The sequence below is a fragment of the Falco peregrinus genome, chromosome 3 (genome assembly GCF_023634155.1).
Source record: "Falco peregrinus isolate bFalPer1 chromosome 3, bFalPer1.pri, whole genome shotgun sequence".
NCBI classification, from domain to species: domain Eukaryota; kingdom Metazoa; phylum Chordata; class Aves; order Falconiformes; family Falconidae; genus Falco; species Falco peregrinus.
Window position 1 is genome coordinate 4,303,363 of NC_073723.1, and position 27,240 is coordinate 4,330,602.

General features: G+C 39.5%; 1 protein-coding gene across 1 annotated transcript in view; it reads right to left on the reverse strand.

Moving 5' to 3' along the window:
* Positions 1-24,764: 24,764 nt before the first annotated feature.
* Positions 24,765-27,240, reverse strand: part of FAM135B (family with sequence similarity 135 member B) — a 219,134-nt gene continuing 216,658 nt past the window's right edge. The window contains exon 21 of the mRNA XM_005239481.4: positions 24,765-26,876. Coding sequence (XP_005239538.1) covers positions 26,671-26,876 — 206 coding nt within the window. The 3' untranslated portion in view covers positions 24,765-26,670. The remainder of the gene's footprint in view (positions 26,877-27,240) is intronic.

The following is a 27,240-nucleotide window of genomic DNA, read 5'->3' on the forward strand; positions in this document are numbered from 1 at the left end:
GATCTCCAGTGAAAGAGGGACTGGGACTCAGGTCTTGCCCCTCTGAGCTCTGCTTTCTGAATGTATTTGTGCAGAGTCTGGTTGGGTGGAGTTTATTTTCTTCCGAACAGCTCATATGGTGCTCTGATTTACATCTGTGACCAAAACAACACTGACAACACATTCCTGTTCTATCTGTTGCTGAACAGTGTTTGCACAGCATCAAGGCCTTCCCTCTTTCTCCCTCCACCCTCACAGCCAGGGGGTGTGCAAAAGGGTGGAAGGGGGACAACCAAGCAGATGACGTGAACTAACCATAGATATATCCCATGCCATGTAACGTCAGCCTAGCAATAAAAAGGCAGGTTCAGGGAGGTTAGCCTTCTCTTGCTCAGGAAACGGTTGGGTGACTGTCTGCCCATGGAAGGTGATGAATGATTGCCTTTGTGTGTCTTGTTTCATTTTCTTTTCTTTTTCTCTTCTTCCACTTCTCTTTCACTTATTAAACAATTTTTATCTTGACCCACAGGTTTTCTTGCTCTTAATCTCCCCTTGTCCCATTGTGGGTTAGAGAGGGGAAGTGAGCAAGCAGCTGTGTGGTGCTTAGCTGCCCACCAGGAATACCCCACAACAATTTTACACAACACAGGTGAAGTCAGCACCTGAAACCCTGCTGCAGGCTCAGTACTGCGAACACCGCACCTGGAGCTGGGCACCTAATTTCTAACTGTTGGAACAGAGAATGACTATTTCTTTAAATCCATCCGTTCTGTTCCAGATCCAATCCCTTTTGTCTCTATTTCCTCTTCTTTTCATAAGAGTAACCCAGCAGAACTGTGGCAGAAGTAAAGCAAATAGGAGTTAGAAAATTCTTAATTAATTAAATCAAGAAAGCGAGGAGTCTAGATATTCAACTTCTATCAACTTATAGCTTTCTTGGATTGTGTGGAAAATTCACCCTAATCAGATGTTCAGCTATTATAACTTTTAAAATGAGTAGCATAAATACTATCCAGCTCACCTGGAAAGCACTCATTACAGCAAATAGTTTATGCTAACCTACCCCAATAATAATACTCAAGTTTAGGGAAAAAATAAAATAAAATCTCCATAATGTTATTGGTGAGGCACATCTACAGGAAAAAAACATGATGTGTGCTCACCACTTATTTATATTTTTTAAAGGACCTGTCGGCTTCTTTACTTGCCCAGAACAGTCCCACAGCAGATGTCTAATGGCACTTACTGACGTCCTGGAGACCAAGTTGATAATAACTAAAAAGTGAAATTACAATAATTTTCTCAGAGTGCACTGGGTAAAATACTACCCGATACTGTGCACAGGCTTTTAAGCAATTTTCAATCTGTGCCTCATTAGACAGTTAGCAACATGTTCTTTCTCAGCCCCAGCCATTTGGAAGGATAAGCAGGAGCGGAAGGGCTTTTACCTCAGCACTATTTTCAGGGTTATTTTCCCATTTCATTGTGCTGATGAGGCTTTTCTCTCAATGACTACAGATTGCACCCTGTTTTGGTCCCAGTGAAGTGAAATCAAAGTCAAGGAGGTAATTCAATTGCATGTCTAGCACATGAAAGCTGAGTTTTCTCCTGTGTAGATTGTTCCATCTCCGAAAGTTCCCAGTTACCTTTTGGCCATGCTTTGAAATTGCAGGGACTCAAGGGCAGAAATTACCAGTTATTCTTTGTAACTTTGTTAAGTTGCAGTGTTTAAAACAATATGGTCCAAGGGTGGATGAAATTAGGACAAAATGCATTTCAGCAGCAGGTGAAATTCTACTACTGTTGGTAGAATATTCACTGTAGAGTCTCAGGGGTTCCTTCCAGGCATAAATATTTGTTGAGTCCAAAACTCAACTCTTTGAGACTGACTTTAATGGTATTGCATGCATGACGGCAGTAAATTACTCATGCTCATTGATGATTGATTCAAAAAGGAACCTAGACTTTCAGATTATGAGATAAAAATTGAAACTTGAAAGTCCAGGGTGTCCACATTAAGTGACAGATCAATATCCAGAGTACCATGCAGACACGTGCATGTTCTTAGCAAGCACAGTAATTTTCTTCTTTGTATACTGTACTGCACCAGTATGGGTTGAAATGACTGTAAATAGAAATTTTTCATTGTGGCAAAGGATTAGGAATATTTCAAGTTAGCATCTCATATTAGCAGCTTTTCTGCCCTGATACAAGGTGCTCTGAAAGACAGCAGCATAAATGAGAAATTATTTCTTTTTAAGGTATTTGCAGGTTTCTGGATATTTTTGAAGGCAAGTGGAACTTTGATTTTCAAATAATTGCTTGAAGACAGGACTTGAGATAAATCATTGATATATTTCGCAAAATTGTCATGAATGCATTTCCAGAAAAAAAATCCTACTTTTCGCATGAAGAAAATCTCACATTTTAACTTACTTGTGAAATTTATTGCTTTCCAGCTGTGAATGTTTCTATTCTGTCTCCTTCACTCATAGCTGACCATGGCCATTTTTGTAAATAGTCGAATACTAGCTTCCACTCTCACACTTTTTCCTTATTCTTGACCTTTCTTTTAACACCTGAAAAAGATTTGCTGAATGGAGAAAAGTTCATTGCTCTGAGACATGACGAAAATCAAATTATGATTTGGAGACACAGGTCTATATAGGAGCATGATATTTGCTTGAAAGGGATTTCTTAGCTTGCAGAGCTCAGTTCACTGTTATTGCAGAGAAGAGTCCTGGAACCTCAGTTATAAAACCACTGACCAACACTTTGAGGCACTTGAGCTTCCACTTCCCTTTGCCCTCATGGGAAGTGTGTCTCAGACCTGAGTGCTTGGTAGCTGGAAGCCTTTTATATTCAGCCACATTACATTCATAGTTGGTTTATCAACGTTTCTTCTTTGTGTTCTATCAAATTTCCTTCAACAAAAATAGCTCTTCTTCTCCCTAATTGTTACCTCCTTAATGTCTACAGGTAGTAAGTATTCCTCCCCTTTTGCCATGATTTTTTTCTTTTTTTTTTTTTTTAGGCTAAAGAAAAGCTTTTTAGGTCTTGAAAGGTTTTCCTTTGCCTCTATTTTCATATTAGTCTATTTATGTATTCCTCCATCTCCTTACTTGAATAATTTTTGAACATTGATTGGGCAGAAGTGGCCAGCACTGTACATTCGGTTTCAGATGAGATTTCACTAGTACCTAGTATGACCTTTTCTCTGTCTTTGAAATTAATTGTTGTATTATTTTGTCTTGATTTTTGTTGACTTCTGCTGAATTTTATCTCGGTTCCTCTAACTTTATTTTTAACCCTTCAAACTTTGCATGCTAATCAAATGCAACAAATGGATCTGTATCTGTTCAGAGTTAATTCTTTGCCTCCATACTCCCTTCTGTCCTGTGATGACATGCATTGAGGATGTACAGTATAGCGCTCTGTGAGCAGCTCATACCTGCTCCTCTGGAGCATGCCAGAAAATGATACAGGGGAAAAGGGCCAGGTGCTTCCCAACCACTGCCTTTCTGTTCCCACAAGACAAGGAGAACATAATGCTACTACAAAACCTGCTTTTCTTCCTCCAGCCTGAGTATTCAAAAAAGAATATTTCATCCATCCATCCTCCTGGACTTTTTAATATGGTGATCCCCACAGAGTGGAAGCTATCTTCCTTGGTTATCTGCTGTCGTCCTTTATCTGTTCATATTTCCTCCTTGCCTTCCTCTCTTCCTCTCCCTCCCTTTCTTCTTTCCTTCTTTATGTGATCCCTTTTTCTCCTGCCAGAATCATTGCAACAGTTCTTTTAACCACGCACGAACCATGAGAAACCATGAGCTTTTGATCAGCTGCCTGTAATATATGAATACTCACAATGACAGGAGCTGCAGAATCAGCCAGGTGTTTGGGGTCTGGTTGGCTTCCCAGTCACATCTTATGTGTCCTCAGACACTGACTGACTTATAAACTTCCCATTGTATCCAAAGGTAAGTCTGCTGGAAGGCTGACAGCATGAGGACCAGGGCCAGCTGGGACTGTTGAACAGACTACACGCTATAATTATTACATGGCCATTGCAACAGCAGGGACAGGACAAAATAACTGCTTCCTGGCCAGGGGAACAGGCACAGACCAGGCAGAGTCGTATTCTGCTCTGCTGGAACAAGCGTGCTGTGTAATCTAGATCTAGCACGGCACAACTTACAATCGTCCCCCAGATAACATTTCATTTGAGAGAAGTCCCAGCTAGCTCTGTCAGAAAACAGTTCTTGCTACTCATAAAAGAGCCTCAGAAGAGAAAAGGTAACATGGACGATTTGCTACTCATCACGCCACAGGATGGTAGAAAGTAAGGGCCAGGGAAGCTGAACCGACTGCCCGTTACACAAATGCCGCAGCGCCCATGCTACGAGCTTATCGTGAGTCTTCTGCAGCCAAAAACTTTGACAGACACAAGCACTTTGTCCAAAGCCATCAGTTACAGCTTGTCAGCAACCAAATATCAAAGCAAGAGTGGATTTTGTCACTTAGCTCTGGTTTGGCTCCAGGACAAAGTATTCTCAACACAGTGGGAAGGGGCTGTAGGTCAGGCTAAGAAACATAAATATACAGCTGTTAGTACTGACCTGGCTGTGGTGACTGCAGGAGAAGTGAGATGAGGTTTTGGTTTCCATCAGCCTTTCCAACGTAAAGTAAACATTTTTATTCAAAACCACACAGCTACTCCAATGAAGAGATCAGGTGCTCTGAAGGGACAGGTACCTTGGGAATCATTTTTCTCCTGTTTGCATTTGCTGTAGTTGTTTATAACCCTACGAAGTGCACTTGACACACTGCTCAGTGAGGAAATTATCCACATCTCCCACCGGTGAAGACGGAGTGGATGAACAAGAACTTTGGTGATTTTTGTAGCCTTTTTCTTTACTGCAGAGTGAGAACTGGCTTCTTGTGAGCCCAGACTGAATGCAGCAATACAAGACATCAATCTGAGAGAAATTTTGGAGCTTGTCTTTTGCCTATACCTTTTACCTCTTCTATCTTTCCTCATGACATAAAAAATTTAACTTAGTCACATCATGCAATTTTAATGCCCTCAATATATGTAGTGTAGGTTAATGTTGGTTTAGCGTTCAGATGAGCACAATGGCAACTCAGTTATAACGCTTCCTCCTTTCAGAGGAAAAAAATAATTGTCTGGTTACTAGCAAAACAGGGTAGATGTGTTTTGAAAATTTAAGGCAGAAAATGAGAGAAAGAGGAAAGGTCATAGTCCACTTCATCACTTAAGAAACCCAGGAACTACTCAGGAAGTTTAGATATCTTAATGATAGGCATTAATTTCAAAAGCAATAAATAATCATTCTAAACATAAGTCTATACTAGCGCTGAGTCAGTCTGCTACTAAAAAGACAATGAGCAGAGTAACATCTCTAATAAAGACCAGGCTTGGACTTCAGTTTTTGGGGGTTTTGTTTTTGTGGTTTGGTTTTGTTTTGTTTTGTTTTAATGTGTTCTCCTCCTTACAGAAGGAGTGAGAACGCAATACCTTAGTGAATTCTATCCCCCCATCAAATTTAGATGAAATGGGACTCCAGCTGAAATGCTTAGCAGAACTGTATGAGCTTCATTTCCTCAAGAAAATAGTCTACAGAATAGCTGAAGGAATATGGAAACACTTTTAGACTGAGAGAACAAGTGGAGCATTGATACTTCTTCACCACCGCACTACTTTAAGACTGATTGCAAACCTCTTCTGCGTACATTGGCAATCAGAGGATGTGTTCAATTGATTCCACTTCTCCATTTTGTCTTGTTCAAAGGAGGGGTCAACTTTTGCACTGATTGGGGAACCATCAAAGAATTTCTGTTGAAATCTTTTAAACTACAACACCTATAAGCACTCTGGTCTAATACGAATATTGCTTCTAAATTGCCCTAGCGAAGACTAATCAGATGGTCAAAACATTGTGACTTATATGAGTGTTTTCAGGGTCTCTCAACTAGTTTTTTGTTCCTGCTTGGGTTTTTTTTGCACTTCAGCCTGACAATGTGTTTCTTTATTGTCAGAAGGGTGAGCACTGCAGAGATATCTGAAATAGTTTTGATTAATGTGTCTGAATCTTTAAAAACTTCTGACAGAATTGTGACTGAGTGCTTTCTAAACAAAGATTTTTTTTCTTTTTCTTATTCTTTTCTATTTATTTTTTTTTAACATGAGTAGTCCATATTTATTTCCCCTACTGTGGGATTTCATTCCACATTAGGACTGTACTTGGTCTGGCCCATGATATCTTATTTTAGCCATTTGCCATCTGAGTTGGAACAAGGAGAATGGTGCGCCCAGCACTTGAGGCCATTACACTTTGTTGGACCTACAGGGATATCCTATCAAATAAATATTAAGGGAAGCAAAGCTTTCTCAGTGCAGATCTAAATTTGTGCCATAAACTCTTCCAAGAGCCAAGGACCACCGTGCAGCCCTTGTACTTCTGGGATCTGCTTCTTCCAGTAACCTGTGGTGGAGGTTGGGAATAAAACTGATAATCCCTCTTGATAGTAAAGAATGTTCTATTCAACATACTCAGTTCCCCTCTGGAGAATTAAGATTAATGAGTAATTTTCACTCCTGTGGGCAGTACACTAGACAGGACGGCATTCAGCACATGCTGCTGGTGAGTGAAGTCCTAAGGAGGGAGAGAGAGTCAGATGTATGCTTTGGTGTTGGAGTCTGCATAATGGGACCTTTATTATGTGGTGGACACTTTCTTCCAAGACGAACTGAGAGGCATTACAGTATGTCTTAAAGGAAGTTAGAAGAATTGTATGCTTGGCAGTATTTTTCATGGCTTCAATTTTCCTTTTCCTTTCATTTGTTTATGAAAAAAAAAGCAAACAAACAAACAAAAAAAAAGAAACCCAAACCCCACATGTGAAAGCCTTTCATTGAAAGGCTGTGGCGTTCTCTGTTTTAGGTTGGTTGAAAGCAGGAAAGATACTTTTCACTTGTCCCTCATAGAAGTATTTCCATTCTGGCTGTTATATCCCAGGGTAATGCACAAAGTAGTATCTGTGCTCTGAATCCTCCCTCCCTTTGCAGTAAGAGGGAATGGAAGAGGAAGAACAGTGGCATAATGTGATCCTGTCATTCACCGAGGAAGCTGGAATGAATGAACTTCCACCTTAGCTCTGACATGTTTTCACCTTGGATTTCATTTCTGGAGCAGAGCTGTTTACTGTGATGCTTGAATCTGACCTGAGCTAAGGAAATTTGGCAATGGGATTTGTTCCATCTCAAGCAGAAGGGTTAGTAATATCAAGGTTTTCCCAGCATGCTTCAAAAGAATTCTAGCTTGGAAAGACAATCATTTAATTAACAATCATTAATTTCCATCCATTTTAACAAAAAGAGAAGGAGACGCATAGATAGCTATTGTGATATCCCTAGAGAACAGTCAAGGTGGTGGCTGATGGCAGCAGAAGAACAATGAAAAGTTGGCCCAATTGCTGCATCTGTATTTCCAGAGGAGACCACACTGGAAGGTTTTTAATCAAGTATCAAGCAAAAAAATCTGCTTTAGAAACTTGTTGCCTAACTATAACAATTTCAACAGCTGGCTGCCTATTAAAGCGGTTTAAGAGGATTTCAGTATTTAACTATTATTTGGTTTTTCGTTGTTGTTTGTGTTTATAGCATCAAAAAATATGGCAACAGAGAAAACATGAAGTTGTATAACATTAACAGAGTTGTTCTAATACAGTGGTAATCTTCCTCTGTATACGAATCACCTTCTAGAAAAGGAAGTATAGAACACCAGAAATCCAGAAACCTAAGGTTTATAGAATGTATCTAGCATATGCTTTCAGCTGAGCTTTGACATGTTACCGGTAGACTGAATTAAACTTTTCAATACAGTTTGTCCAGCATCATTCATTAAAAAGGTTAAGAATGTTCAGCCCTGAAGGAGAAATCCAGGAACGGAGCAGCCAAGTAACAGATCTGCTCCATTTCCAGTTCAATATTTGCATGTTCTCCGGTGGAAAACTATATCCAAGCTTCCATATAAACTCCATGTCAGACAAGCATCCCCTTCTGCCGGAGGACGTGTCCACATCAGAAATTCACTGGCCATTTTAAAAAGCCTGTAAGAAGCCCAAAGATGGTATTTACCTAATGCCTCATGGCAATTCCTGCGTTCAGAGCTTGATCCGTTGAAATCTTTCTGTTAAATTCCATCAGGCTCTGTGCCCTCATGCTTTCTGATAGTACAATAGCCTAATCTGAGCTCACAGTTTTGTTGATAAGAAGCAGTGAGTCATGAACAGCCTGTAAAAGAAATCAGATTTGTAAGAACTGGGTGGACAACTTCTAAGAAAGTTGTGAGGTAAAACATAAAATAAGCTTATGGGCACTAAGCCAGGTGCTGGGTCTGAATCACGAATTTGTGTCATTTGCAATTGGAAAAACATAAGGAAACAGTGATTCATACACCCTTAGGATACGTGCTGTAATCTAGAAAAGAGAAATTATTTACCAGAGGCAAAATTGCACAGCAGAACACACAGCTTTGCCTTGATGACCATTTGGTTGGGTGCCTGGCTCTGTGGTTGGTCATGCTGTGCCACCTACCTGGGGTTGCTTCTAACATCTTATCCTTGGCCTGTCATAGTCCTGCTGGGGTGCACAATGACAGTCAAGGAAATGCACAGCCCCTTGTATTTGTATGAACTGATACCGATATCATATGGCTGCCTGGGCCTTCAAGGGCTTCTCTTCTGACTCTTCACTGACTGCAGGACTAACAACCCTTGTGATTTTTAAAAACATCCGTTAGTGATTTGCAGCTTGAGAAGCCAACATATAAGTGATAAAATCTGAGTATTCCTTCCTGGTTTCCTTCCGGAAATTTCCAATGGCAAGAGCCACCCTTCACGTTATGTACAAAATGATTGTAGAGGTCATTTGGGGCTGATAACGGCACCCCACTGATTGGCCTGTGTAGTCAGTTGCATTTCAGGTGTGGAGGAAATGACATGGCCATGGACGTGCTAGGTTGGATTCAAAGTTTACTGTTGAGAATAAAAGCAAAGATTTGCTGCCTTTTTAACCCTGCCAAAGACATTGCTTGCCAAAAACATTTGCAAGGAGACTAGGCAGCATGCTAATTTCACAATCACAACTCCATGGAGCACAATATGCTCTTGGGGAAGTTCAGATCTGCCACAGGCTGAACCAGACACAGAGAGTCTCCAGTTACTGTTACTGGAGATTTAAAATAGCTTTCATTTTGACTAGCTGTGTCTTCCTGCTACGTAGAGATTGCTTTTATGATTTATCAAAGCTTCTTAAGGATGTTCTTTCTGAGCTGCCTGCTGCTTCTTTACAGTTAGCACAGTAGTGTGCAGCACTAGAGAGATATTGCTGTATATGTTCCACATTAAAGATCAGACAGGGTAATCCGTAAATAACTCTGCAGCTAAAAAGCTTGTGGCATCTTTGGATTATGCAAGCAGGCAAGATGCAGGCTCGTGGCAAGAGGATGTACCATTTAAAGTGAGATGATGCTATGATTTTTATGTCAAAGTCCACCAAAACAATTTGAAATTTGGTATAGAAATCACGCGATCTGTCTAAACAAATCCATGGAGCACGGCCAGTGTTTCCTGAGCAGATCTATCCCTATTCCACAGTTCCACATCTCTACAGAGTAACACCATCAGTCTCTGCAGCCCCTGCAACAAACATCCTTTTGAAACCCCACCTCACACTGCTTATGGGACGAGCTTATTCTAGATGCAGGAGCAACAATTGCTATTAATGATTAATTAATGGTTAAATTTGAATACAAAATGCAGTAGACATGCAATGAGAGGGAAAAAAGGCAAGGAATAATGAAAAATAACATTTTCAGTTTGGGTGTTGATTCTTATTTGCAGTTTCATGGCTCAGGGAAATAAAGCACAGCCCAAGTTTCATTTGTCTTTCCAAATGTGTGCAGTTTTGTATGAATATGAAACTATTAGTTGCCTGTCTGGACAAAAGCCTACAGTAGAATTAACTGTAAGTAAAGCAGATGCTAATGTTATCTGCGCAGGTGTGTGAGAGAGAGCACCGGCGTGTGTGAATGTGTCTCACTCTCTGACTGAAATTACAGAGGAAACCTCTTTGGGGCATGATAATGGACATATGATCAGGCCAGCGTGAGCTCTCAGCAACCAGCCAAGCCGAAGAACAGGTTGCTGGTACCACCACTCTGTACATAGCACTGCCTGATCAATGGCACCTGGAAGGAGGAAAGGCAGAAAGCCCACACTGACTCTTCTTCAGTAATTAGGACTCTATTGCAGCACAGTAATGAACTCCAAGTCCCGCAGACCAGTTTTGGCTTACTTGCTTGCCAATTACATCACTAGGTGCTTGGATCTGCACGAATTCAGTCTCTAATTATAAATTTGCCTTCTGACTTCTACAGCCAGTTGTCCCTCATGCTATGTACTATCTTTGGCAATGGGCAAGGAAGAAGGATGTGTTTGTGTTTGGGGTACAGGTAAGAGAAAAAAAGAGAAAAATTGGGATATAAAGATTATGGGAAGGGGCACAGGTTGCAGCTAACAGATATAAGTCACGTCTGGGAGAACAGGAGCAAAGCCCAGCCGTATGCAGGCCAGTGCCATGCAGAATGCACTGTGCTTCCAGGTGTTTAAGAGGCTTTAGACCAGATTCATTTTGGGCTGTATAGAGTAACATTTTATCAGCCTGCCTACTTGCTTTTAGCTCTCCAACCATAAAGGGAAAAAAAAAAAACCCAACAAAACAAACCACTGACTAGCTTTAAGTCTTGAAAAGACAAGAAAAGCTTGTGCGACCTGTTGTCTGCTTCACACAGCTAGTGGTGTTATTTGTGATTCACCCCATGTCTCGAAGGCAAAAATACCCCCTTAAGGAGGTATCCAAAGGGCCAAACAGAGCCTCTGCCCCTTATAGGCATCTGCTTTATAGCCTCTTAGAAAACAGACACCTGCCTTTCAAAGTATCGCTCTCATCTTACTGTATTAGTCTAGGAAACCCATGTGTCTCTGAAATGTAGGCTAAAATATAACCAGTGTGTGAACTGTACCATAGATCTTTTTTGAAAATACCTACTTCATTTTAGACAATCATGACAATGAATCATGGCATTTCTTCACTAGAAGCCCACAGCACAACACTAGAATCTGATGAGGATATAGTTTACCATATGGTACCACAGTCTGACTTACAAGAATAGTAAGTTATATCTATCATATTTTAAAAATAATGGACTGAAAATACCAGTGTGGGTCAGACGTCATAAAAGTGGCATTGGTTTGGCTTTCCAGCGTAGTTGTGCCAACGAGTCTCTCCTGACATTGACCAGAGGACCTACTTATCTGCTTACCCTGATTGCTTTGACGTGTATTCTGCCAAATCCCAGAAAATATGCCAATTCCTGTAATGTTTTGAGGATGGACAAATGATTTGTTTGGATTAAGGTGAGGCCAATTCATTTTCTGTCTGTGAGAGTCAAAAGTAATTATAATCAAAAGTAAAAGGGAAATGTATTCAACCAATGTACTAATTATCCCCTCCCTGCTGCTGGTCCCTTCACATTTGATATGATTGAGAAGTGAGTCATAAAACACCTGTCTACACAGACACAGGCACAACAGCACAGCCCTTTGTTAGTTACTAATCACTTTATAACATGGAGGCAGCGATCCCCTAAATTTTGCACTCCCTCCCTGTTTGTGACTGGGCTTCCACCAGCTTCTCCATGTATTTGCTGTCTTTTGGCGTCTCTGTGGAAGACACCTTTGAACATCTCTTTTTCCAGAAGAATTGTCTGAAATAGCATAAAGATACACTAGTTAGGGCCAGGACGTTTCTTCTGGGACTGTACTCTGCTTCAGTTCCATCCTTTCCTTTTCCCAAGATGGATCCTATCATACCACACTATACCACCGATGCCATCAGCATTCCCGAAATATCTCTGAGGTAAAATTAAACAAACAGAGAGGGACATATCCTTGCTAGTAGGTAAGGATAAACAGATGCTTGTGTTGCTGACGTACAGCTGTGACGAATTTTAAGTACAGATGTATTTTTATGGAAATTTGTGGGGTAAGACCAGAATTTATGGCTATAGTCCCTGTTCGTTTGACTGGACAAAAAGCAGAAACGTCCTTTCCTTGTTCTATTAACTGGTATAGACATTGCCAAAGAGGCATGAAAAACCAGCAGAACACTCCAACAACACCCAAAGAATTTCTGTAACCTCCTGATGACAGCATGCGGTTGGGTGTAAGGAAGTTCACAGTCTCAATATATAGGGCCAGAGGAACTCAAATCTACTTATGAATTACATTCCTGAATGAGTTCTTAAACACTGAGCACAGAAAGACCTAAAAAAATCAAAATATTCAAGTATTTACTAATTTGCTACCATCAAGGTTTTGCTGCTTCAAGGTCTCAACTTAATTGGTCAAAAAGAGGTCCATATTAAAGGGCTTTTAGGCCATGATTATTTTATGTAATAGTTACTGAGTCAGTAAGTCAGAGCTGGTTTGCATTCTTCAAACAGAACGACAGTCTGAATCACAGAATCATAGAATGGTTTGGGTTGGAAGGGACCTTAAAGATCACCCGGTTGCAACCTCCCTGCCATGGGCAGGGACACCTGCCACTAGGCCAGGCTGCTCAAAACTCCATCCAATCTGACCTTGAATGCTTCCAGGGATGGGGCATCAGCCACAGCACTTCATATAGCTCATCTATTCTCTTGCTTCATATTTGAGGATATTTTATTCTGCTTTTCTTTGTCACTGTCAGCATGTTTCCCCCATGCTACATGGAGAAAGGGAGCGGGGGAATTTCCTGTCCAAGTAACAAGAAGCACACAAAGTACAGACAAAAGGAAGCAAAGATTTTATTGACATTTCTTTACACAGAACACAAGCTACACAAAATGCCACAATAAAGCATATGTAGAAAAATAGTAGAATCATATTGGCACTGATGACTATTCATTATTATTATTATTATTATTATCATCATCATCTCATTATACAGGTTTCATCATAACCATAATAAATGAGCATTAAAATTTCACAGTGGCATTATAAGCTTTACATTCATGATCTTGTTTATACAAGGGACCATGTCAGATTTCTTCAGCTTTTTTGTATGATCATGATTCAGAGTAGTAGATTTAAAAATTAAAAGCCCTTTCCCTTAACCTATAAGGATCTGTCCACATTAATCCACTGACTTGATCCCTTGGAGAGGTCTGCATTTGTCTAAAAAGACATTACTTCTAAAACACAATTGACCAATTGGAAAATTGGCCTTAAAAAGAACCCAGGACATTTGCTATCTTCTGGTGGTCTGACTGTGAGATGCTGTGAATGCTACTGGCTGCCACTCGGCAAGATCCTTAGGCGGTATAAACTGCTTTGCCAGGCTGATCCACTTGGGGATCTGGCTTGTTCTATCAAGAGTGCATTTGAGCAGCATTTCTCAGGATCAGACCTTTAGTCAAGACTTTGTGAATGCTGTTGAGTCAAAAGCTACGAGTCAAGAAAATTGATTTGCAACTCCGTTTTCCCTAAAATGTCACAGAATTGACTCAACTTCATTGGTTTCCACTTTGTGCAATCAGTTTTGTTTTTCGATGTAAGTCTCACTTAAGTCTTGACAGACATAGCTAGAGAAAATTGAAATGTATGGCAGTTGACAAATGTTCATTAGGGAAAGGGAAGTAAATTAGAGAGAGGCAGACAGAGCATGTGTTGTAAATCTTGGTGTCTTAAAAATAAATAAATGGCACAGATTTTCCAAGCTCACAGCCTCTAATTATTGCCTCTTCTGTCTGATTTGAAATATAATTTGCTAGAAATGTAACTGCCTCAATCAAATGTAATAATGTCTCATTTAAATATACAACTTCTAGTGTCACATGACAAAATCAGTTGTACTTATATTCAGACCACAAAAATGGTTATAATTAAAAATACCATAGACTACTCGTCTGCAAAGTTCAGCCTTGGTATCAAGTTACTGTCTTTAAATCCAGATTTGCAGAAGGTTACACTTACTGTTACATGCACCAGTTATATCATGCATATTGCTTGCCCTGAACAATCAGCCTTAAAGGAAGTACTTGGAGAACAATATATCTCTGATGCATTGCTTTGCAGCCTGTGTGCACAAACATGGGCATGTATACCAATGCTAGTATCTTACATCCACTATGCATGGGTACAAATGGTTAGTAAGTCTAGGGGTCAGTCTCTTGGCTTTTTATATTTTTTACAAAACTAAAAATTGACCTGCCTAAAGCTGCAATTAATCACTTGATACTAAGCCCAGTAGTATTTGTCATTTGCTTATTGGAAAAAAAACCACACGATTTTTCTAAAAATTTTCTAGCCTTGCCCTTCTTAACTAAAAACTGTAAAAGTGTGCTTAAAGAAAACCACTTTCAGAGATAATTACTTACTAGAAATAGTAGCTTTTAATTCCAAGGGGTAATTTCTTATCATTTAATAAAATAAGTAAAACGTAATTCTTTGAAACGTAAGATACGGATCTTCACAGAATTATGCTTCTGCCCACTGAATTCTATTCCACATCAGCTGAGGAACAGTGAAGGTCCAATTTTAGGTGTTACCATTGAGCTGAAAATCAATCCCGCAGTGTAAGGTGTTCCATTTGAATAGATACTGTACAACTGAGAAGTTACTTGTGATGGCATTGCTCACTTTACCTATTAAAAAGTTATAGCCTGATTTTGAGGGTTACAATTTTAATATACTTTAAAGAGAGTTTCATCACGGTTTCCAAGACTCTCAAACCAAGATAATGGTTCCAGTGTCAAAAAAAGAGTAATTGTGTTTGTACATTGCATACAGGGAAAGATATGACATCAATCAAGACCTGCCTCACAGATGTGTTTTGTTTGGAATGCAAACCAAAATTTTCTAAATTCAAGTGCCCGAGTGTGAATTTGCAGCATGGAAACAGAAGGATAAGAGAGAATAGGATTCACCTATTTTCTTGATTTGCCTAGATTACAGATTCATTACCATAAGCTCCCTCTCAACAAGAAAGATGGTCCTACAGCAGTCAAGTCCTCCCAGTTAAGGCCTGAACTGTTCACTGAAGGTAATTCTGTATATAGAAAAAGTTTAATTTTCTGATATCTCAGATGAGGTGGCTAATTGTCTACACATAAATGGAAAGACAGAGATTTAAGGTCAGAGCATGTATATATATATATATGTCTCTAATGAACTTGAGTATATATTAAGGGATTTATGAAATTATTCAGGTCTTAGCCTAATGCTGTGGTTAAAAAAATCCTCAATAACCAAGGGATTCACTGCTCAAGTAAAGGAAACCCAGTCCTGGGTTAAACTGTTCAGCATTTAAGAAATCTTACCATTAGAGACAAAATCAAGTAACAAAAAATAGATATAAATTTTAATTTATTTCTGAACTTTGTGTTTTGGAATATACTGAACTGTGTTTTGATTTTGACCCAATACATTTCCCAAACATACAGCAATATTTTGGCATTATTTATTTTGGTGAGTGGGTAGGTTTGGAAAATTGTTCTTTTTGCTTTGGGACAAAATACCAGTGTATCTTCTTTCTCGGCAAAACAAACATAAATAAATATGGAAAATAAACCTAGAAAACACTACAAATTACTAGCTGCTTTTTGGTACCTTTTTCCCCCAGACATGCAGTCACAAAGGAGTACCACGGCTTTTGTCTAGACTGATCTCCCTCATACTTTATAAGAAGATTTAATGGCAGAAAAAGGAAATAGCTAGCTTCTGTAACTGGATGCATAGTCAAATATACATGACTAAAATGAGTAAGAAAGGTGGCAAAGCTGAGAAATCATTTGTCTACCAGCTTAAAAATGAATGCTTGGTTGAAGAGGATGGATGTCAAGGGAAGTTAAAGGATAGTGAGAAGCTTCCTGTGTCAGGAGATAAGGCAGCTCAGTTTGAAATGTTACATTGACCATGGAAACCATGGAGGTGGTAGATAACACCCATCAAATTCCAGACTGCTTTGGTAAGATTAGTTGACTAAAGGTGTGTCAAGAGGTTGAGAAATCATGGTACAAAGCAACTTCTCTCCTCCAATGAGGTGGATGAAGCCAGCAAACTGTTCCTTCACAGTTTGAGCACAGGAGGATAACTGAAGTTAGCTCCCCCCAAAGTAACAGAAACCTGTTAAAAGTCAACAATCACCACCCACTTGTAAGTATGGCATGGCATACATACACTGAATATAGGAAGATACAGTCATTACATATGGGAACATAACATTACATAAGGGAAAAGACATTTTCTTTATACATATGTATGTAGGGTGTACCACACATACAGTATATAGGGCATGCAAGAACTGCATTTTGTATTATTTTTACTGAAAGTGATGATGCCCCTTATATCAAAAAGGTTCCCACAGTCTTTTCCTCAACCTTTCTTGTGCATGTAGCTGCATATATGATAGTGTATCAGAAACGTCTTGACATCTCTTCACCTTTCTGGGAATGATGCAGGTAGTCTTATCCATATAAAACCAGAAAGAGTAAATGATCTTTTCTTCTGGATCGGGACAGGCAGATTTCTTCTAGCACTTATGCTTTCAGGAACAAACGAAAAACTTCTTAAACTAATTGTCAGAAATTTACATGAAAATTGCAATATTGAGGCTTTCAGCATCAGAAGCTGTTATACCTATTAGCGCAACCTCACTTATGGGAAGCACAGAATCAGCAAGGTCATCGTAGTACTCAAACCACCTACTCCCAAAAAAAAGTTGTTTGAGACTGGACTTTTGTGTGGGGGAGGGTTTTTTTTGTTCCTTTGGATAAGGTGTTTGTGTTTGTAGCCGATAGCTTTCAAAGACTGCAAGGCATGCTGGATTGCAATAAGAGTTGCCCTGCTGGCTGTGTCACAGTTTTGTATTTTCAGAGGCAGAAGCTACTTGAAGACCTGCAGCTCCACGCGTATAGCCAATGAACTTCTGGCACATACATGTCAGTGTGCAAATCCATTTCAGACAGATGCGGTTAGTTTGCTACACAGATAATAGGATCTTGCAGCACTTTGGGTGAAAGCAGAAGCTGAATTTTCAAAAGCAGAGAAATCAAGTTTCATGGTTATAACAGAAGTTAATTTAGTCTGACCTTTTGCATAAGAAGACTTTATACATATTTATGCTTTATGCTTCTGTTCTATGCAGGGAAGGCCTGACTCATCTGCATTTAAAGCAGCTCTACACTGATTAAACTGTTTTCATAAGCATTTCTATTCAGTGCGTGGATGCCTCTTAGGGAAGTGCATATGTAGTATATAGTCTTATTAAAATAGAGAATAAACAGCAGCAGCAGCTCTTTCAGACCACAGATTGTCAGGAAGCAGCATGCCATGATGATGATAACAAGGTAAATGATCACCCTTGTCTGTCATGCAAGGGTGGAGCAGACTCACAGGAAGTTTCCTTACTATCTGTGCCTAAAGCTTACCAATGACTAAGATCACTTAAGATCACCTCAAATAAGACTTGTTAAAAAAAGCGATGGAAACAATTAGCATGGCAGTGAGCACGTTAAGGGTGCAATGGGGGGCCAGATGTACTGTGTGCTGAAAAAGAGGCCCATAAATGGTGGCAATAAGCCACAGGTCACAAGTCTTTGCCCTTGCTAGTGCTGTTACCTTAGCCAAGATAACACAGGAAAATGAAGTAAAGATGAACTCGCAAGGGGATGCGAGCTGGAAGCTTACAAATCATGGCAACCAGAGAACAGTTCCAGCTCTTCAGATGAGAACCTGTTAGGAAGAGCATGTGATGAGACCCAACAGCCAGTGAACCCCTCCTGAGCAGGGAAAAGACACCAGTCTGCACCAGAACTCTCATCCAAGGAAGTCTGCCAGTACTTCCTCCTAAACCCAGTCCAAGGTTGAGAAACTAGAAAGAGCCCAGTAAAGGGCTAGCAAGATGGGGAGGGGTCTAAACACATGGCTTCTGAGGAGAGGTTGAGTCAGGCTTGTTTAGTCTAGCAAAGAGGAGATCAAGTGACAATCTAAGAGCCTGTCTGCAGGTATTGAAAAGGGAGTTACAAGTACGTCAGAAACAAAGCCTTCCCCATGGAATAAAAAGGTGGTATAATAAAAGGTGACAACAAGAAGTTGCAGTCTGGGAAGTTCAAAATGCATTTTTTAAATTTTATTTTACTTTTTTTTTTTCCTTAGAAGTGTTGTACAGAAGTTGAAAAGGTGATCCAGAGTAGCTGTAGTATATCCACCACCAGATGTTTTGAAGACTTAGCAAGAAAAAGACATGGCTGACCTCACCAAGATGCTCGTGATAATACTGCTCTGAAGAGGAACTAGACTGGGAGAATTCCAGCTGTTCCTTCTGAAACCAAATATTCTGTCATCTGTAACATGTTTGGATAGGTGGATAAAGGTGAAAAGCTGAGAAAATTGACTGGCATGAACGTGTAAACACGATGTACCACTCCTGGAGAAATGGAATGGCAGTGCTGGCTATATTTGTGAATGCACGTCTGCACTGACTTCACAGTCTCAAAGAAATGTTACCAGCTGAATATTCACTGTGGCAAGAAGCTCTGTGTGTGGCTATATGCGGCACTTTCAAAGGTAGTGAGAGTTGCTAGTCTATTTCAGAATGAGCTGGACCAGGCCTCTAGAGCATTTTAAGTACAAATAATTATCTTTTTTTTTTTTTCTTTAAATATCCCTCACTTAGTTTTTTCATTTTAAAGAGGCAGTAATCACCTGCCGGACACTTTTTTCCTTTACTTTCTAGAGTTCTGTTCTAAGCAACCATGAATGGGAAAGAAGGAAGGAAGGGGGGGAGGGAGGAAGGGAGGATGGGAGGATGGGAGGAAGGAAAGGAGGGAGGGAGGGAGGAAAAAGACGTATAGATGTGGCAGTTAGGGACATGGTTTATTGGTTTAGGTGGCACTTTTAAGTTCATGGTTGGACTTGATGATCCAAAGGGTCTTTTCCAACCTAAATGATTCTACAATTCTGTGATCCTAGGGAAGGAAGGAAGGAAGGAAGTCACAAGGGCAGCATAAGACAATGACAAAGAGAAAGCATGTGGAAGACTGTAAAGCAGACCGGAGTGTGCTTTTGGAGTGTGAATTGGGTGAGTACACCACCTATCCAGAACCAGCAAAATACATTCTGTCCATGACAAAGTCCAAATTAACCAGGGGATCTGTATTTCAGCTTCCCACTGATTCATGAAGGATAAGTTTGAATTCTGGGAAAAAGTTCTGTTGGGTCACTTAATCAAAACCTCACATCACACACATAAAATGTAGCTTGAAGGACTGGATTTGTACAAATCTGTCATGGTTTAACCTGGCTAGGCAGCAAAGCATCACACAGCTGCTTGCTCACACCACTTCTCAGTGCGATAGGACACAGAACAGGAAAAGTAAAAATGTGAAAACTCATGTGTTGAGACAAAGACAGTTTAATAACTAAAAAAAAAAGGGGGGGGGGGGGGAAAACAAGAACAACAAGAGAAAAATAAAAAATTAAAAACAAGAATAACAAGTGATGGAAAAAACTCCAATTGCTCATCACCCAGCCAGTCCCTGAGCAGTGGCAGCTCTGGCCAAACTCCCCCCACCCCACCCCAGTTTTATTGCTGAGCTTGATGTCATATGGTGTGGAATATCCCTTGGATCACCTGGGGTCAGCTGTCCCAGCTGTGTCCCCTCCCAACAACTTGTTGCACCCCCAGCCTGCTCGCTGTTGTGGCCGTGTGAGAAGCAGCAAAGCCCTGGGCTCTGTATCAGCGCTGCTCAGCGATAACAAAAACATTCCTGTGTTACCAACACTGGTTTCAGCACAAATCCAAAACACAGCCGCATACCCGCTACTAGGAAGAAATTTAACTGCATAGCAGTCAAAATCAGTACAAAAGCTAAAACCACTGACAATATTTCAGAGGATGGTAGAAATTAACTGCCTTGTTTGGATAGTTACACAATTTTGTAGCTTTGCATGACAGCAAGGACAGGGGGGTAAAAAGAAGAGGAATGGACAATATATGCAAAAGAAAAGCCGGAGAGGTAGTCAGATCATGGAGAGGTGTCCAAGAAAATTTGCAAATCAAAGCAGAACAGTAACAGGGCAATTTAGGCTACTCAAAGGATAGCAAATTAGGGGACCCATGAACAAACAGAGGTAGAGACACAATCTTGGTGTAGTTACATTTGATCCAAAAGGCAAAACCAAACCAGGAAAGAGTAAGATGCAGCTAAACAAGTCCCAGGCTGTGTATTTTCTGACTCCAAACATGAATGGACTAATTTTTACTTCAGTGGTTATCTGTGTACACAGTCGTACTTATTTCATGAAGTTCCTGAGACTGATACTATAGCTTGCCATAAAGCAAATGCATTGAAGAGTGAGAATGGGTGGGCTGAACTCTGACTCCAACAGACCTGGATTTATACCTGAAAACAATCCATTGATTAAATACATACTGGAAAATTGGGGGAGGTGCTAAATAAATATTAAAGATGGAGCTAGAAATTGTCAATTACTTAACATTCAACATCAAAATTGTTGAGCATACGTATTGAAATAAAAAAAAAAAATGCTCCTTAACAGTTCTCCATGGACGTGACCTGTAGCATCTAAATGACCAGTGGGAGTGAAATATATTAGGCTGTTCTGATGATAATTTTTAAATCGAAATTTAAGTCCACAAAGAAAATAATCATTCAGCTAGACTGACACATACAGGCGTGCTGAGAATGCTATGGAAGCGTCCCATGACTATTCATTATATTTTGCATTGCACGGGATATCTGCATAAACCTTCACAAGGGTCTAACCCAGTTATTAGAAGTTCTCACCTATTTCCTACACCACCACTTAGCAATTTCAAATGCAGAGGCAGAAAGGAAGAGATCTTTTTTTAACATGCAGAAGGCATCAGAGGAACCTACAAATTCTAGCCAAAGCTTTGGCTTGAATTCCCAGTTTTCACATTGTCTTGTGATAACTTTCTCTCTCGAGCGCGGCTCTTTTCTGGCAAGGGAACAGTGAAAAGGATTGGTCTGTGGATATTTATGAAGTGCTTTGAAGTAAAACAGTGCTCTTTATTCCTGATAGTAATTTCCAAAGCTCTGTGCTAAGGTTTCAAGGCTTTGGAATGCAATCCTTTCAAATTAAGCAATTTCAACTTCCTCTATTGTCAGTGGACAGACCTGATTTTGAAAACAAGTTACCGATTTCATAAAGAGAAAATGGGCATCCATTGGAAGCTGGGAAAAGACACATTTCATGCCAAATTGTAAAGGAGCGTGATTGGTCTCTTCAGGGTTTGCTTTTGATCAAGGTGCACAGTCAAAACTTACACCTAAGTATGAAAAAACGGAAGAGCTAATAATTAGGAATGCCATCCAGTCCATGAATATTTGACCTCTACTTTTTGTCTACATCTTAGATACCCAAAAAGTGAGTTTTGTTGTAAGTTCCCTGGTCAGAGAAGAGAGGTAAGTAACCCTGAATGCCACCAGAGCAGCAAACAGGGTCACTTCTGCAGATTTTCTGTAGTAGCTACCTCTGTCATAGACTATATAGAGAAATTAAGACTTCTTTTAGTATAACAAATTCATTTTGCAACTAATTTTTAGGCACGAATTAGGTGAGGAAACTAGACAGGCTAAACCCTATCCTCAAAGGAGGAACTATCTCCAGAGGTTTCTCCATGTTTTAGGCAGGTAAGCATGCAACTATTATCAGGAGATTGAAAACCACTCCCTTGAAAATCCTCAGCCCAGCTGCAGAAAGGACTAGCTCTTCTGTCCCTTATCTAGTCACACTTAGTCACAGCAGCAATTTCTTTCCATCCATATTCAAGAAACAAATCTTCCATTTTAGATGAGATTAAAATCTTTTGAGAGTGGAGCTCAATGGGCTGTAGTAGCCCCAAAATAGTGGAAAAATTTCATCCAGCTATTAATAAAGCATGATCATAGAATCAGAATCATAGATATCCACCAAATTGTTACAACCACACTGTTTATAGGTGCTTCAAAATTTTAAAAATAGTTAATGCCAATGCTTTTAAGTGCTATAGATTCCTTTTATATAAGTTTTTATTTGAAGGTGAAATAGAAATTGAAAAAAAAAGTCTGGGCATCTTTGTGTCTTTTCACTGTGTCCTTCTACGAACTTGTCAATAAAACTAGGTAAGGTTTTTATCTTCTTTCTTCCAGAATCACTGTGCTGTTCCTAGGCAGGTAACTGGCACTGAAAGAGAAATGGCTTCAAGGGCCAGGTGCTATTTCAAAGCACAATATCCCTGCTTTGGACGTTTGGGATGGGAATGGAGTTCCATAAGAGTTCCAGCACTGTGTGGGATTCATCTGACCAAGTGTAGGTGTCAAGTCATTAGACAGCTAAATATGATGCCCCGCAGTCAGTGGAAAGAACAGGCCCAGAGCAAATTAGACCAGAAAAGTAAAATACGTCTGATAAATCTGATGAAGTGTGTCTTTCCTTCCACTGATCATACCAGGAGTTAAAATCCCCCATTACACCACAAACAGATATCCACACCACAACTGCACAAAGTCAAGTAAGATAATATTACTCTGCGTTGAATTTTTTCAGTTCTTTATAAGGAATGTGTTGGGTTTTTTTACAGTGAAGGTGGTGAGACAGCGGAACAGTTGCCCAGAGATGTGGATGCCCCATCACTGGAAGTGCTCAGAGTCAGGTTGAAAGGGGCTTTGATCAACCTGATGGTTGATTGTGGCAGGAGGTTTGTACCAGATGATCTTCAAAGGTCCCTTCCAACCCAACAGAATGGTTTCTATGAAATCCAGCTCTATTGATGCCCCTTCCTGTCTTTCTTTCTTCCACTAGCCTTTGCTCCTGTCTTTCAGAGTTCAGAGATCCTCTGCCTTTGCTGCTCTTTTCCTGCATTTGGGCTACCACCTTTCCTTCAGAGAACTCACTCATCAGACCATAGCACATCCTTCATCTTTAACACTGGAAAACCTCAATAGCCAAATGCACTTTACCTGTTGGAGCCAGGAGATCCTCCATGCTGGTTGTAAGACTTCTAGATGCTAAAGAAACAACCCTGCACTGCTGGCTTTGTTTTTTTCTTAACATTAAGCTGGGCATTGACAAGGTACAAAAATTTTGTAGCTGTTTCTCCTCTGTCCAAGTTCTTGAAAAACTGTCTTATCCTCTGTGAATGTGAGAGCTTCACTTAAGAATTTAAGCATTACCCTCATCGATACAGCAAGACAAGAGGACCTTGTGCAGTTTGAAGGGAAATACTTGTAGCAGTACTGCTAATGTAGTTAATTGTCTTTAAAAAGGCTTTATGTGAAAGGACAATACATTAAAATTCCAAAAGTCAAGACAGAAACAAAAATGCTAACTGTGCAGTTATTTTGCTATTTGTTATGAAAGTAATAATTAATACATATTTCTATATATAAAAATATAAAAAAATTCTGAAAATAAACCCATGTTGATTTGTATAGTCTGATGAAGTCCAACCGCTTAGATGTTATTTATATTATAATGATAATGATTTCTTTGCAATATAGGCTACACAAATAGAGTGGATTTACAATATTGGGAGTCATTATCAAAGCAGCATCCTATTGAAAAGAATAAAAGAAGAAAAAGAGGGGGAGGCTATTCTGAGAACCTCAAAAGGAATTCTCAGCTAGACTGTTACTGCCAGTATTTCCCACAATGTTCTGCCAGCACACGGAAGATAAAATCTGTGGCTCATCAGTTCACAGGAATGACATCTCCCAGGTTTTTCTGAGGCTCCATAGAAGCTGTCTGCCATACCCCACAAGGAGCAAGTTGTATGGACCTAATCCAAATCCACGTACAATCAAACTCCAATTTTGATATCAGACTCCGAGCCATGAAAGAATATTACATGTATAGGAACATGGAAATTTTTAGGCATATTTATCCATCAGTCATAGCACTGGTAGCAGTACAGAATGTGAAAGTGAACATTCTAAAAGGCCAACCAGCTTCTGCAGCAACACAAAAGAGCCCTTTTCACATTTCTCTTCTCTCAAAGTCATGCAAACAGAAGGCTGGGAGTGCTGTTTAATGTACAAGGCAAAGCAAGAAACCACCAATCTGACTGTAAGAAGAACTGCACTGGTATATTGTCACTCAGTATATTAAGGATTTAAATAGTTGGTGTGTGAGACCTTGAAATAAGCATATTTCTTTGTACAGACTGTACACATACACACACACATACATTAGGCATGGTGTAAACTAACCTCTTCCTTAATGTTTTTCAAAATTTTCTTTTAGCAGATGCCTGAACATTCTCTGAAAGAGAAGCAGGCCCTTATACAGCATGCTGAAGCATGCTGATGGTTGGAGATCGCTTTTTTTCCTTGTTTTTCACACACTCCTTAGAAGTCCCTGGCTGGGCTCAGAACCACTGCACTGTGTAACAGCTTAACCTACGTGTCCCATTATGTTAAAATTCTGTAAACAGTTTACCAAGGAAGAAGGAAGCTGTGATATGTAAGTGTAGCTGGCACTAAAATGCTGAGGCTGAAAAGTGATAAAGACTTCCCAAATCAGAAGTGGGAATCACAAGTTCTTGATTCCTGACAGAATTTATTTGTTAACTGGGTAAATCCATCTTTTAGCTTTAAACTGTCAATTTATAAAAGGGGGGGGGGGGGGGGGGGGGGGAAGACAAAATAGTATTTATGTATTTTATTCAAGTACTGAGGTAATGTTTAATGTTTAAAAACACTTGTCAATGTTGAAACACACCATGTAACTGTATATAATTTCTGCCCTTTGGAGACCAGATGATTTTTAGGTGCAATATACCTTCCTATTTCAAGATGATCTTAATCTCAGCCTTTTGTATATTCTTTCTAATTTCTATTTTAGAAATGTGCCTACATTATCAAACCAGCTTCGTTCTTTAACAGCCTTTACCAGTTTCATTGCAACTCTTCCCTTGAACTCATTCTGTGTAAGGTTTCCAATTTTCTTCATTTGAAAAAAACCAGGTTTACTTTTTGCATGTAGAAATATTTGCCTGTGGTTGCAAGGTTTTTTGTTTTCATTTTTAAACTCTCATTTCAGAAACGCCTACTATCTTGATCTTAACTTACTAATACGAGTATTGACACCTGAAACCACCTTTTTCATTTTTTTATAGTTTTTATCACAAGATATACAGGACTGATCGCTTATGGTTTTGAACAAATTATATTTGCATTAAAAAATTGCCTGCCTTCTGAACAAAAATAATTGTGAAGAATTATTCACCTTCTCTTTTTTGAAAAAAACTGCTGTGACATTGAAAATTTATCAAAATGTTATGAAAATGCATAGAAAGTTATTGAAATTTGACTTTTTATCTTTGATAACTTTTTGATTAAAAAATGAATGAAAAATTGGGGAAAAAAAACCTAAAAAAGTGAAAAATGGGTTCTTTTCCAAACCCTTAAAAACAACTTGGATATATTTGTATGAATAAAGTTTTAAATGTTTCAACCAGCTGTAACCATATAATAATTAGGATTGTATATAGCAACGCGAATGGACATTAGTAAAGCACTGATAAAGCATTGCAGAGGAGCTTAAGAAGACATCATTATATTTTTTAAGCTTTCCACAATCCTTATCACTCTATATCCCTGGCCCATTTTCATCTGATGGGGTTTTTTTAGGGGTATTACTGGCTAGATTTTGAATTTCATATCAGCATAATAGATTTTAAAAAAATTAAAATTTGTTGGGGTAAATGTACTTAGATACAAATGCGAAAGTAAAAATTGTATCTCTAAGGTTATAACAAGCACAATAATGATCCTCTATAAATGTAAACAGAAGAAATCTTCACAGATGCCACTGATACAAGTAATCCAATAGGCTCCTCTTGGTTTGGCAGCTTCTAACTTGAACAAAATTCTTCCCAACTTAAATTCTGGGCTTTTTAAAAGACAAATATCAAGATTTCTTCATTCTAATTTAAATATTTCACTCTTTTCTATTATTTGAATGTATGTGTGTTACAAATTATTACCAGTAATGGAACCATCCAAATATTTTCTTTCAACAAATGGAAACATTGAAACTTTCATAAATGTTTTTCAGACTTCCCAGTTTATCACAAAGGAGGTTTTAACCTGAGTTCATATATGCTTGTTTCCTTATGTGTTAACTACCCCAAAAGTGCTACAAATGCATAACTTTGTTAATACGTAAATAAGCATTAAATCAAGGACAGCCAAGTTCCCGGGTTAATATTCAGGAGAAACGGGAATCATATTGGTCCAATCATATTTAGAGAATTAGCCTTCTTATTCTGATTCAGTATTTCAGAAGTGTCTCATGTCTTTATGTGGACAAAGAACATAGAAACTGGAGAGGAATATCTATTTCTTCCAAAAGCACCAATATTTGGAAGCTTGAATGCCTTAAAGCCATAGCACTTTACTCTCTGAAACAGAAATGGAAATGGAGAGTCTGAAAGTCCCACCTGATCTCATTTTTAACACTTTGCTCTTTTGGCTAAGGGATTCTCCTCCACTCAATGAAAAGTTTTGCCTCTGTTACCCCATACTTCAGGCACTATTTGAAGTAGTTGAGTCCTGCCACGAGGAAAAACTTCTCCAGGAAAAGTTCAGAGTCCAGCACAGCAATGTGGGCAGCCCGGCCTATCAACGTGTTGGCGGTGTTTGGCAGAGCATGGAACACATTGTGTCTGATCAAAGTGCAGTCCTTCGCCCCAATCAAAGGCTGAAGCAGGTTGTTAATCATTTCTGCATAAACAGGACCTGCAAAAGAGTTTAGATGTCACACCTAGATGCCAAAGCTGCCACATCCCCTCTTTCCTTCCAGTATAGTTTAAATACGGTCGCGATGAGAAGGAAAATGGAAGCAAGGCCACAATGCAAGAGAGAGCGGTCCGTTTCAAAGATTCGCCAAGTGCCGGGCTGTTGTTAATCTAATGAGGCACTGGCCACGTGAGGATATCTGCTGAAGGTGCTAGCATGGTGAGTGGGTGGGACACTTCTTGGCATTTAGTCTTATTTCCTCTGAGGTGGAAGGAAACATCTTGCTCCCTTTTGGGGGAAGAGGGTTGGACTCGTGCTGCCTGTGAATTCAAATGCAAAAGGGTCTGGCAAGAGGTCGAGGTCC